Here is a 13,428-nt window from a genome sequence, read left to right on the forward strand (position 1 = left end):
GCTCCAGCAGAGTCCTGGGTGACACTACAGTGCAGTGCTGAGGGAGTGCCGCACTATCAGAGGGAGTGCCGCACTGCTGAGGGAGTGCCGCAGTGCTGAGGGAGTGCCGCACTGCTGAGGGAGTGCCGCACTATCAGAGGGAGTGCCGCAGTGCTGAGGGAGTGCCGCACTGCTGAGGGAGTGCCGCTGCTGAGGGAGTGCCGCACTGCTGAGGGAGTGCCGCACTGCTGAGGGAGTGCCGCACTGCTGAGGGAGTGCCGCACTGCTGAGGGAGTGCCGCACTGCTGAGGGAGTGCCGCACTGCTGAGGGAGTGCCGCACTATCAGAGGGAGTGCCGCAGTGCTGAGGGAGTGCCGCACTGCTGAGGGAGTGCCGCAGTGCTGAGGGAGTGCCGCACTGCTGAGGGAGTGCCGCACTATCAGAGGGAGTGCCGCAGTGCTGAGGGAGTGCCGCAGTGCTGAGGGAGTGCCGCACTGCTGAGGGAGTGCCGCACTGCTGAGGGAGTGCCGCACTGCTGAGGGAGTGCCGCAGTGCTGAGGGAGTGCCGCACTGCTGAGGGAGTGCCGCACTATCAGGTGCTGTCTTTTGGATGAGCCGGTGAACCTAGATCTGATCTGCCAGCTCACCTGGATGTCGAAGATTCCACGACATTATTCCACAGAAGAACAAGGGAGATCTCCTAGCCGTCCTGGCCAATATCTATCCCTCAGACCAACCTTCGGAAAACGGACGCGGTTGTTCATTTTAGTTCTGTTTTTGGGATCCTGCGGAGCACAAATTGAAAACAAAGTTGATTTGGACTGTGTTACAGGGACCTGGCAGCCAGGAACTGCCTGGTTTCAGAGAAGCATGTTCTGAAGATCAGCGATTTTGGGATGTCTCGTGAAGAAGAGAATGGAGTGTACTCCTCCACTGGAGGAATGAGGCAAATTCCTATCAAGTGGACAGCGCCCGAGGCCCTCAATTATGGTATGTCACGGGCTCCACACCTTCAGCAAAACGAGGACTAATAAATGTGAGCATTTGTGTGTCAACCTGCCACTGGGGTAAGTATTCACAAGCCAATCAGTCACAGGGCTGTGGAGGTAACGTCACTGGGCCAGTAATCCAAGAGGAGTCCGGGTTGATTAACGGGATATTCTGGGCGGCTCAGTAGCACAGTGGTTAGCACTGTTGCTTCACCGCGCCAGGGACCCGGGTTCAATTCCCGGCTTGGGTCACTGTCTGTGCGGAGTCTGCACGTTCTCCCCGTGTCTGCGTGGGTTTCCTCCGGGTGCTCCGGTTTCCTCCCACAAGTCCCGAAAGACGTGCTGTTAGGTGAATTGGACATTCTGAATTCTCCCTCTGTGTACCCGAACAGGCGCCGGAATGTGGCAACTAGGGGCTTTTCACAGTAACTTCATTGCGGTGTTAATGTCAGCCTACTTGTGACAATAAAGATTATTATTATTATACTCAGGTTCAGATTCCGCAATGACAGCTGGTGGAATCTGGAATTGTAGGCTAACTATAAGACTACCCTTGATTGTCACAAAATCCCACCTCGTTTACTAGGGCTAGGGCTAGAAATCTGCCCTCCTTACCCCGTCTGGCCCAAAGGTGACTCTCGACCAACAGTAATGTCGCTGACTCCTCACCGTTCTCAAAGGGCCATTTGGGGATGAGCAACAATTGCCGGCATTGCCCACATCGCATGAATGGAAAATGAATTGAGATTGAGCTTGTTGCTCAGTGAAGGCTCAGAATTGATCAGGAGCCCCGGCAAAGTTTTCTTTCCCCCTTTCTCTCCTTCGGGCCTCTAAGGCCCTGGGACTCAGTACGACACCATCGGGATGGGCGGCACAGTGGTTAGCACTGCTGCCTCACGGCGCCAAGGTCCCAGGTTTGATCCCGGCCCCGGGTCACTGTCCGTGTGGAGTTTGCACATTCTCCCCGTGTCTGCGTGGGTCTCACCCCCACAACCCAAAAAGATGTGCAGGGTAGGTGGATTGGCCGCGCTAAATTGCTCCTTAATTGGAAATATCTTTTTAAAAAGTGGGTGCCGTTCTGATGATGACTGATCCTCTTTAAAATCTCTCCGTCTGTTGATTTACCGAGTTGATTACTTCACAGGCCGCTTTACCACTGAGGGTGACATCTGGAGTTATGGTATCCTACTGTGGGAGACGTTCTCTCTGGGATCAACCCCCTACCCAACCATGACAAACCAGCAAACTCGAGAAGAGGTTGAACAAGGTCAGAATTAAAACAAAGGAATCTTAAAGCAACAAGAACAAGTTTTAAAAAAATAATAAGCAAAACAAATGGGCGAACACGTTCACCTCCCAACTTCGCATTCTGCTTCGGTCAGTGCAGAGGGAGCTTTACTCTGTATATAACCCCGTTCTGTCCCTGTCCTGGGAGTGTTTGATGGGGACAGTGTAGAGGGAGCTTTACTCTGTATATAACCCCGTTCTGTCTCTGTTCTGGGAGTGTTTGATGGGAACAGTGTAGAGGGAGCTTTACTCTGTATCTAACCCCGTGCTGTACCTGTCCTGGGAGTGTTTGATGGGGACAGTGTAGAGGGAGCTTTACTCTGTATCTAACCCCGTGCTGTACCTGTCCTGGGAGTGTTTGATGGGGACAGTGTAGAGGGAGCTTTACTCTGTATCTAACCCTGTGCTGTCCCTGTCCTGGGAGTGTTTGATGGGGATAGTGTAGAGGGAGCTTTACTCTGTATCTAACCCCATACTGTACCTGTCCTGGGAGTGTTTGATGGGGACAGTGTAGAGGGAGCTTTACTCTGTATCTAACCCCGTGCTGTACCTGTCCTGGGAGTGTTTGATGGGGACAGTGTAGAGGGAGCTTTACTCTGTATCTAACTCCGTGTGGTACCTGTCCTGGGAGTGTTTGATGGGGACAGTGTAGAGGGAGCTTTACTCTATATCTAACCCCGTGCTGTACCTGTCCTGGGAGTGTTTGATGGGGATAGTGTAGAGGGAGCTTTACTCTGTATCTAACCCCGTGCTGTCCCTGTCCTGGGAGTGTTTGATGGGGACAGTGTAGTGGAAGCTTTACTCTGTATCTAACCCCGTGCTGTCCCTGTCCTGGAAGTGTTTGATGGGGACAGTGTAGAGGGAGCTTTACTCTGTATCTAACCCCGTGCTGTTCCTGTCCTGGGAGTGTTTGATGGGGACAGTGTAGAGGGAGCTTTACTCTGTATCTAACCCCGTGCTGTACCTGTCCTGGGAGTGTTTGATGGGGACGGTGCAGAGGGAGCTTTACTCTGTATCTAACCCCGTGCTGTACCTGTCCTGGGAGTGTTTGATGGGGACGGTGTAGAGGGAGCTTTACTCTGTACCTAATCCCGTGCTGTACCTGTCCTGGGAGTGTTTGATGGGGACAGTGTAGAGGGAGCTTTACTCTATATCTAACCCCGTGCTGTACCTGTCCTGGGAGTGTTTGATGGGGATAGTGTAGAGGGAGCTTTACTCTGTATCTAACCCCGTGCTGTCCCTGTCCTGGGAGTGTTTGATGGGGACAGTGTAGTTGAAGCTTTACTCTGTATCTAACCCCGTGCTGACCCTGTCCTGGGAGTGTTTGATGGGGACAGTGTAGAGGGAGCTTTACTCTGTATCTAACCCCGTGCTGTAGCTGTCCTGGGAGTGTTTGATGGGGATAGTGTAGAGGGAGCTTTACTCTGTATCTAACCCCGTGCTGTACCTGTCCTGGGAGTGTTTGATGGGGACAGTGTAGAGGGAGCTTTACTCTGTATCTAACCCCGTGCTGTACCTGTCCTGGGAGTGTTTGATGGGGACAGTGTAGAGGGAGCTTTACTCTGTATCTAACCCCGTGCTGTACCTGTCCTGGGAGTGTTTGATGGGGACAGTGTAGAGGGAGCGTTACTCTGTATCTAACCCCGTGCTGTCCCTGTCCTGGGAGTGTTTGATGGGGTCAGTGTAGAGGGAGCTTTACTCCGTATCTAACCCCGTGCTGTACCTGTCCTGGGAGTGTTTGATGGGGACAGTAGGGAACCCAAAATGGGAAGTGTTGCATTTTCTTCATTAATGGTGAGGAATGCTGTCTCACATGTGGAGGATGCCCATGTCTGTAATGTACGACCGACTTTGCGACAAACATGAACGGAACTCTAAGGTTATGAGAAAAAATATTATCAGGACATGTGGAAATTCAGTGATTTGCTAATCGATTTGTTCCGTGTCCCTAGGCTATCGCCTCAGTGCCCCCGATTCCTGTCCAGACGAGATTTACGGTATCATGTGTCGCTGTTGGCAATACGATCCGAAGAACCGGCCAAGTTTCAGTACCATTCACCAGGAGCTTGTGACTGTCAGGAAAAGATGGAAATGAAACTGGAAGCGATTACTTTTATAAACCTCCTCCCCACTTCCTTCAGTGAAACACAGAGACCGACAGAACTGGGGAGCTGCGCCATATGTTTAACTTAGTGCTTTAGGGATGGGTGATTAAGGCCTTGCTAGCTACTCTTCTATCCAAAGAACAAACGAATAAAATATTTCCACAAAGCTTTTTGTTTCAGTCGGGGGTTGGGTTGCTGGGGTTCGTCGGTGAGGTGCAAAGCTGTGCGTGAGAGGGAAGACAGGCAGAGCTGTGGGGGTGGGGGTGGTGTTTAAACTGTTTCACTTTGTGTTTCTGACACCAGGTGTCAGCACTGAGCACGAGCGAGTGCAAAAAACAAAAAATCAAAAAGGCCGATGGAATTCTAGTCTTTATACCTGGAGGGTTGGAATATAAAGATACAGGGGTTATGCTGCAGCTTTACAAAACCCTGGTTAGACTGCACCCCGAGTCACTGTGAGCAGTTCTGGGTACCACACCTTCGGAAGGATATTTTGGCATGGGAGGGACTGCAATGTAGGATTTACAAGATGGTCCCTGGACTGCAGGGGTTGAGTTACGAGGGGATTGGGCCTGTTTTCGCTCAAATTTTAAGGGCGAGTCTTCAACATATTACCAGGGCGGGTGGCGTGGTGGTTAGCACTGCTGCCTCACGGCGCCGAGGTCCCAGGTTCGATCCCAGCCCCGGGTCACTGTCCGTGTGGAGTTTGCACATTCTCCCCGTGTCTGCGTGGGTCTCGCCCCCACAACCCAAAGATGTGCAGGGTAGGTGGATTGGTCACGCTAAATTGCCCCAAAATTGGAAATAAAAGAACTGGGTACTCCAAATTAAGTTTTAAAAAAGATATTAACTGGAAAAGACAGGATAGATAAAGATAAACTATTTCCACTGGTTGGAGATTCTAAAACTAGGGAGCATTGTCTAAAAACTAGGGTTAGACCGTTCAGGAGAGATGTTCGGAAGAACTTCTTCACCCAAGTAGAGGCTTGGGCCTCTCCCCCACAAACAGCAGCTGAAGCTGGATCAGTTGTTAATTTTAAATCTGACATAAATGTTTGTTCAGCAAAGAGATTAAGGGATATGGGCCAAAGGGAGGGATATGGAGTTAGTCACAGATCAGACATGATCTCGTTGAATGGCAGGACAGGCTCGAGGGGCTGAATGGCCTAATCCTGTTCCTACGGGTTAGATGCAGAACAAAGTTCCCTGTCCACTATCCCGACATTGTGCTTCTGCCTCTACTTCAGAAAAAACCTCCCCCCCCCCCCCAACCCACCCCGGTGACATTTTCCCGTTCTCTCACATCCAATAGGTGTTCCAATGGGACCATTCACACGCAACTCACTAAAGGCCCTTCACAGGCAGGGGGAGTTACTCACTGTACGCCCAATTAGCATTGAAATGAGGCCACACCGAGCCCCTGATCCCACCCCCAATGGAATTTTCTAAGATGGAAATTACCAATGGAATCAAGACAAATCCCCCCCCCCCCCCCGGTGACTCTGCTCCCTAGCAGCATGGCCGTACTCAAAGAACCAATTGGAAATAAATGAAGGAACATCAAGTGGTGACTTTGGAATAACCTTTGAGTATTTATGATCACTTGTTCTCATTGGTTCTGAAGAAAAGCCAGGTTATTCCATTGGCCGATCAGGCATCCCCTTACCTGTTCCTTTGTCTAATCAGGTTTCGTCACTCCTGATTGAAATACTACAGGTGATGATCCTTTCGGTCACTTTACCCATCTGGTCACAGGCCTTCACACTGAAAGACTCTTCAACTGTGGCGGAATCGCACCGATCCCCACCCCTAAACCTCTCCTAGCCCAATATCGTCGACATTCAGTCAGAATCACTGGGATGGCCGTCTGAACCCGAGACAATCCTTTATTAAACTCTCCTCAACCCAGTGTTCCTGAGGCCGATTGTCAAACCCCAATTGCTGTTTCAACACACCATGGACTGCCATTCAGCCTGAGAGCTTCCTGTTGTGGCTTACCTGCTCACCCTTGTACCTCGCCGAACCATCAAAGGATCCCCCCAGGACTTGGGAGTAACACCATGTTATTATGAGAAATATTTGATCTTAATTAGGCAGTGTGCACAATGCTTCTGTACGTGCTAACTGATGGTGAATTAGTATCTTGGAATTAGCCAGCCCCACCTCTGTTGTACAAGCGTGACCTTCAGAGATGAGCAAACTGCGGCCTTGGATCAATTTGAGGCCTAACAACCCACCCAGACACCTTTGTTATATTTGTGCTTACATTTCTTCTTGTTTTGTCCTATTTGAATGTCCTATATGGTGCTGGAGGTTTGAAAAGGTGCCTTTTTAAAAAAGTTCCTTTGGGCAGCACGGTGGCGCAGCGGTTAGCACTGCTGCCTCACAGCGCCGAGGTCCCAGGTTCGATCCTGGCCTGTGGAGTTTGCACATTCTCCCCATGTCTGCGTGGGTTTCACCCCCACAACCCAAAGATGCGCAGCCTAGGTGGATTGGCCACGCCAAATTGCCCCTTAATTGGGAAAAAATGAATTGGGTACTCTAAATTTATGGGGGGAAAAACGTTTTTCCTCGCCAGTTTTTTTCTTTTTAAGCAGACCTTCCCATTGTTTTTCCCTTTAGAGAATCGTGGTGGAGGGATTCCCGAGCTGATTATCAGTCTGTTGAACCGCGTTATGAGCTCTCCATCTGGTGGCCAACATGTCCTAGCGTTGGGATTTGAACCTGGATTGTCTGGTTCCGTGGAAGGGGCGCTAACCACGGCCTCACAAGATCTTCCTCGCCAGTATTAAATCTTAAAATCGGAGCATGATCTGTCGGTACCTGTAGCAGATTAATGGAGACCTTGATCAAAACTTTAAATGTAGCCTGCTAATTTTAAAAATTCTTGTACGGGGTGTGGGCGAGACCAGCCTTTGTTGGCCGCCCCCAATTGTCCTCGAGAAGATGGTGAGGACTCGGACTTGTTGAACCGCTGCAGTCCCTGTGGTTCTCTCTGCTCGGTGAGCCGTGGTAACAGAAACCTCAAGTGCTCCAGCCATGTGTAATGTACTGTGAAAACAAAGCACCAAGTACAACATTCTGCAATGTCATAAACTGGACCCTAGGTTCTTTAGCTTTTATGTTGAGACATTTTACTGCAGGGTAGTGAAATAAACTACAGTGATCAAATTAATTGTGCATTTGAGAATTTAGTTGCAGATTATTATTCTGTTTTTTTTATTCATTCATTGCCCATCCCTAATTGCCCTTGAACTGGGCATATTTAAGACATTGTCACATGTGGGCCAGGCTAGGTAAGGATGGTCGATTTCCTCCTCCACAAGACATTAGTGAACCAGATGGGTTTTCCTGACAATTGTCATCATTCGACTTTTAATTCCAGGTTTTTCATCATTGATGCAGCGTCAATTACCTGGAGACGAGAATGGTGGAACAATCGAGGCTTTATTCAGCAAGATGTTGTGCCTCCTGTAGCTGGAACCAGAATGGCTGCAGTACCGGCGAGCACACACTTTTATACTCCGCCTACTGGGCGGAGCCAGCAGGCAGGGATTTACCATTGCACCTCTAATATACGGGCAGTGCCGTAATACATATAATATACCACTACTGGTGTTTACCACAATCATCTACTGAGGTGGGGTTCAAACCCACATTCTCCAGAGCAATACTCTGGCTCGCTGGATTACTCTCCGGCGACAATAGGGGCAGCACGGTAGCATGGTGGTTAGCATAAATGCTTCACAGCTCCAGGGTCCCAGGTTCGATTCCCGGCTGGGTCACTGTCTGTGCGGAGTCTGCACGTCCTCCCCCTGTGTGCGTGGGTTTCCTCCGGGTGCTCCGGTTTCCTCCCACAGTCCAAAGATGTGCGGGTTAGGTGGATTGGCCATGCTAAATTGCCCGTAGTGTCCTAATAAAAGTAAGGTTAAGGGGGGGGGGGTTGTTGGGTTACTGGTATAGGGTGGATACGTGGGTTTGAGTAGGGTGATCATGGCTCGGCACAACATTGAGGGCCGAAGGGCCTGTTCTGTGCTGTACTGTTCTATGTTCTATGTTCTAATACCACCAGGCCACCGTCTCCCCGTAAGGTTGTGCTGATAATATCGACTCGACTCGGAGTCTCCACTTCAGCAAACCGGTATATTTGGGGAGGCCATTAAGCCCATTCATTAGAAAGGTGACACATTCCCCCCCCCCCCCATCATGTTCAGCTGTCTGTTCAAGAGGGACTCGGACATCTTCCAGTGACCTTGCAAACAATGTTTTCAACCACCAGCAATAAACTATCTCACCACTTGTTCATCAGAACCCTCTGGGTGTTAAGTAGCTAGTTTGTTTGCCTGCGATTATTTCAAGAAGTCACGTACTCTCTGCGGAATGCTTTAGGAGGTATTGTGGCACAGTAGGTAGGGACCCTGCCTCTGAGTCAGAAACTCCAGGTTCCAGTCCCACTCTGGGACTTGGTGGCCATAATGCGGCCAATAAATTTGATTCTCAATCTGCAAATACTTCCAATTCAGTCCACCACACAGCAGATGGGGGAGAGGAACAAGAGGGTCTCTCTGCCTACCAGAATCTGCAAGGTTGGATGTATTCCAGGAAGTTTCATCACATGACCTCACAACTCCAATATTTTGCAACTAATAAATGAGTCTTTGAAAAGCACTATAAAAAGCTGACTTTCTAAACCCTCAGTATTTTCTCCTGGAGATTAATTCCTGCGGGCTCCAGGAGAATCCCGGAGAGCTGGCAACCCTAATGGCAAAGCACTGTAATACCGTGACAAACATAAACATGGACCAACACATGGTCATCAACACCCTCTTAGGGAATGGTGCCTGAAGTAGGAGAGGGAAGTGCTTCAGATTGCACATTTACACCAATGTGAGAAGCTAATGTGGCAACAAAGCAGTTTCGATTTTACACTATTGCTAAACTACTGGAGTGTAAATTGAGTATCAAAGCCTGAACTGACTTGAAAGCGATGCAGAGCAAAACTGTTTCACGCAGGATTCTCACTTTGCTTGTCAAGTTGGCCCTGGAGTCAGTTCCAGGCTATCTTCACACTACATCTGCACGAGCAATGAAAAACAAAATATTGAGTGTATCCTGAGGGGGTTTGAATGACATGACGGGATTCTAGGCATCTACAAAATATTTTTAAAATCTTGGGCGCAATTCTCCAGTCCCGCGGCAGAGGGTCCATGCCGCTGTAAACACCATCGCGCGTTTTACGACGGTGTGAACGGGCCGCTCCCAGGGGGCACAGCGCTGGAGCGGTTCGCCGTGCGCCGCGTGCTGCGGGACCCGCGCATGCGCAGTTGCACCAGCACCAACGAGGTAGTGCGCAGTGGCCTCCTTCAACGCACCAGCCCCGACGCAACATGGCGCAGGACTACAGGGGCCGGCGTGTAGGGAAGGAGGCCCCCCCCAGCCACAGAGGCCGGCCCGCCAATCGGTGGGCGGGGTCAGAGAATCCCGCCCCTCATGTCTATGAGCCCCTCCTCTTGTACTTATTCAATATAAATGATTGTGTTCATACTGACAATGGAAAATACCAATGTAAACCTGTCACGCTTGGCTATAACTTTAACCTCCCACCAGTGGAGGGCATTGCAGAATCACCACAGGTGAGAGTGCGCAATTTTAATATGACAGAGTACATCTGCAGTTATCCTCACAAATATGATCATAAGATTTTATAAAGGAAATATAAACTGCATGAGTTTAAACTTGTGATTGAATTAGGTAGCCTTGCCGAGTAATTTTGCTTCAACTGGATCGCACCTGTTGAGGTTCATAGAATTTACAGTGCAGAAGGAGGCCATTCGGCCCATCGAGTCTGCACCGGCTCTTGGAGAGCACCCTACCCAAGGTCAGCACCCCCACCATAACCCAGTAACCCCACCCAACACTAAGGGCAATTTTGGACAGTAAGGACAATTTATCATGTCCAATCCACCTAACCTGCACATCTTTGGACTGTGGGAGGAAACCGGAGCACCCGGAGGAAACCCACGCAGACACGGGGAGGATGTGCAGACTCCGCACAGACAGTGACCCAAGCCGGAATCGAACCCGGGACCCTGGAGCCGTGAAGCAACTGTGCTATCCACAATGCTACCGTGCCCTTCCTCCCGGCCGCTCGGGGCGCTGTGGCGGACCCAGGCAGTGCAGGGCCGCTGAGCTGAGGTGTAGCTGCTCCTCCCGGCCGCTCGGGGCGCTGTGGCGGGCCCGGGCAGTGCAGGGCCGCTGAGCTGAGGTGTAGCTGCTCCTCCCGGCCGCTCGGGGCGCTGTGGCGGGCCCGAGCAGTGCAGGGCCGCTGAGCTGAGGTGTAGCTGCTCCTCCCGGCCGCTCGGGGCGCTGTGGCGGGTCCGGGCAGTGCAGGGCCGCTGAGCTGAGGTGTAGCTGCTCCTCCCGGCCGCTCGGGGCGCTGTGGCGGGCCCGGGCAGTGCAGGGCCGCTGAGCTGAGGTGTAGCTGCTCCTCCTTGCCGCTCGGGGCACTGTGGCGGGCCCGGGCAGTGCAGGGCCGCTGAGCTGAGGTGTAGTTGCTCCTCCCGGCCGCTCGGGGCGCTGTGGCGGTCCCGGGCAGTGCAGGGCCGCTGAGCTGAGGTGTAGCTACTCCTCCCGGCCGCTCGGGGCGCTGTGGCGGGCCCGGGCAGTGCAGGGCCGCTGAGCTGAGGTGTAGCTGCTCCTCCCGGCCGCTCGGGGCGCTGTGGCGGGCCCGGGCAGTGCAGGGCCGCTGAGCTGAGGTGAAGCTGCTCCTCCCGGCCGCTCGGGGCGCTGTGGCGGGACCGGGCAGTGCAGGGCCGCTGAGCTGAGGTGTAGCTGCTCCTCCCGGCCGCTCGGGGCGCTGTGGCGGGCCCGGGCAGTGCAGGGCCGCTGAGCTGAGGTGTAGCTGCTCCTCCCGGCCGCTCGGGGCGCTGTGGCGGGCCTGGGCAGTGCAGGGCCGCTGAGCTGAGGAGAGTGTCCCTGGCTGGGCCGCTCTGACAGGGGTGCAGCCTGCTGGGCTGTCCCGGCCTCTAGCGGCAGGGCTTTGGCCGCCATGCCGGTGCGCCGCCCGCGGCCCGGATGCGGCCGCTGAGGCCGGTCCCCCGGAGCAGCGCGGGGCCTCGGGACACCCGCAGGATGAAGCTGAAGAAACAGATCACCGTCTGCGGCGGCGCCATCTTCTGTGTGGCCGTGTTCTCCCTCTACCTGATGCTGGACCGGGTGCAGCACGACCCGGAGAGGCGGCAGAGCGGCGTCAGCTTCCCCCGGGTGAGGAGGGGGAGGATAGTGAGGGAGAGGAGGAGGAGGGAGGGAGAGGATGGGGGAGATGAGGGAGAGGGAGAGGATGGGGGAGATGAGGGGGAGGGAGAGGATGGGGGAGATGAGGGGGAGGGAGAGGATGGGGGAGATGAGGGGGAGGGAGATGATGAGGGAGATGAGGGGGAGGGAGAGGATGGGGGGAGGGAGAGGATGGAGAGATGAGGGGGAGGGAGAGGATGGGGGGGGTGAGATGATGAGGGGGAGGGAGAGGATGGGGGGTGGAGATGAGGGGGGGAGGGAGAGGGTTGGGGGAGATGGGGGAGGGAGAGGATGGGGGGTGGAGATGAGGGGGAGGGAGAGGATGGGGGGTGGAGATGAGGGGGAGGGAGAGGATGGGGAGATGAGGGGGAGGGAGAGGATGGGGGGGTGAGATGATGAGGGGGAGGGAGAGGATGGGGGGTGGAGATGAGGGGGAGGGAGAGGATGGGGGGTGGAGATGAGGGGGGGAGGGAGAGGGTTGGGGGAGATGGGGGAGGGAGAGGATGGGGGGTGGAGATGAGGGGGAGGGAGAGGATGGGGGGTGGAGATGAGGGGGAGGGAGAGGATGGGGAGATGAGGGGGAGGGAGAGGATGGGGGGGGTGAGATGATGAGGGGGAGGGAGAGGATGGGGGGGGGAGATGAGGGGGGGAGGGAGAGGGTTGGGGGAGATGGGGGAGGGAGAGGATGGGGGGTGGAGATGAGGGGGAGGGAGAGGATGGGGGGTGGAGATGAGGGGGAGGGAGAGGATGGGGTGGATATAAGGGGGGAGAGAGAGGATGGGGGGTGGAGATGAGGGGGAGAGAGAGGATGGGGGGAGATGAGGGAGAGGATGGGGGTGGAGATGAGGGGGGAGAGAGGATGGGGGTGGAGATGAGGGGGGAGAGAGGATGGGGGTGGAGATGAGGGTGGAGAGAGAGGATGGGGTGGAGATGGGGAGAGAGAGAGGATGGGGGTGGAGATGAGGGGGAGAGAGGATGGGGTGGAGATGAGGGGGGAGAGAGGATGGGGGGGAGAGAGGATGGGGGGGTGAGGGGAGGGGGAGGGAGAGGATGGGGGTTGGGAGGAGGGGGAGGGAGAGGATGGGGAGGGGGAAGGGAGAGGATTGCGGGGGAGAGGGGATGAAGGTGGGGATGGGGGGGATGAAGGGGGGGAGAGGGGGTGGGGTGGGGATGGGGGAGGAGGGGCTGGGGGGAGGAGAGGATGGGATGGGGGAGAGAGGATTGGGGGGGTGAGGATGGGGATGGGGGGAGAGGGAGAGGATGGGATGGGGGAGAGAGGGGATGGGGAGAAAGGACGGGGGGAGGGGGCGGCGGGAGGTTGGGGGGGGGAGAGGACGGGAGGGAGGATGGGGGGGAGAGGGCGGGAGGGAGGATGGGGGGGAGAGGGCGGGAGGGAGGATGGGGGGGGAGAGGGCGGGAGGGAGGATGGGGGGGAGAGGGCGGGAGGGAGGATGGGGGGAGAGGGCGGGAGGGAGGATGGGGGGAGAGGGCGGGAGGGAGGATGGGGGGGGAGAGGGCGGGAGGGAGGATGGGGGGAGAGGGCGCGGGGAGGAGGATGGGGGGAGAGGGCGGGGGGAGGAGGATGGGGAGAGGGTGGCGGGGGAGGATGGGGGGAGAGGGCGCAGAGGGAGGGTGGGGGAGTGGGTGGGGGGAGTGAGGGGGAGCGGAGGAGGGGGGGGGGGGGATGTGTCAGGAATCCTTTGTGCAGCAAACTGATTTGCAATGTGCTGTGGTATGACCGTGGTGGACCCATAGCTTTAATAGGGGAGTTGGAA

At 54.6% G+C, this 13,428-nt stretch overlaps 2 protein-coding genes across 3 annotated transcripts in view; both read left to right on the top strand.

The window, feature by feature from the left end:
• The window catches only part of LOC119956715 (tyrosine-protein kinase Fes/Fps-like), a 69,736-nt gene extending 65,210 nt beyond the window's left edge, over window positions 1-4,526 (top strand). The window contains exons 5-7 of the mRNA XM_038784052.1: window positions 812-969; window positions 2,113-2,235; window positions 4,208-4,526. Coding sequence (XP_038639980.1) covers window positions 812-969; window positions 2,113-2,235; window positions 4,208-4,350 — 424 coding nt within the window. The 3' untranslated portion in view covers window positions 4,351-4,526. The remainder of the gene's footprint in view (window positions 1-811; window positions 970-2,112; window positions 2,236-4,207) is intronic.
• Window positions 4,527-11,316: 6,790 nt separating this feature from the next.
• The window catches only part of man2a2 (mannosidase, alpha, class 2A, member 2), a 36,318-nt gene continuing 34,206 nt past the window's right edge, over window positions 11,317-13,428 (top strand). For both annotated transcript variants that reach the window (XM_038784086.1, XM_038784087.1), the window contains exon 1: window positions 11,317-11,623. In XM_038784086.1, coding sequence (XP_038640014.1) covers window positions 11,435-11,623 — 189 coding nt within the window. In that variant the 5' untranslated portion in view covers window positions 11,317-11,434. The remainder of the gene's footprint in view (window positions 11,624-13,428) is intronic.

Source organism: Scyliorhinus canicula, chromosome 24 (genome assembly GCF_902713615.1).
Source record: "Scyliorhinus canicula chromosome 24, sScyCan1.1, whole genome shotgun sequence".
NCBI classification, from domain to species: domain Eukaryota; kingdom Metazoa; phylum Chordata; class Chondrichthyes; order Carcharhiniformes; family Scyliorhinidae; genus Scyliorhinus; species Scyliorhinus canicula.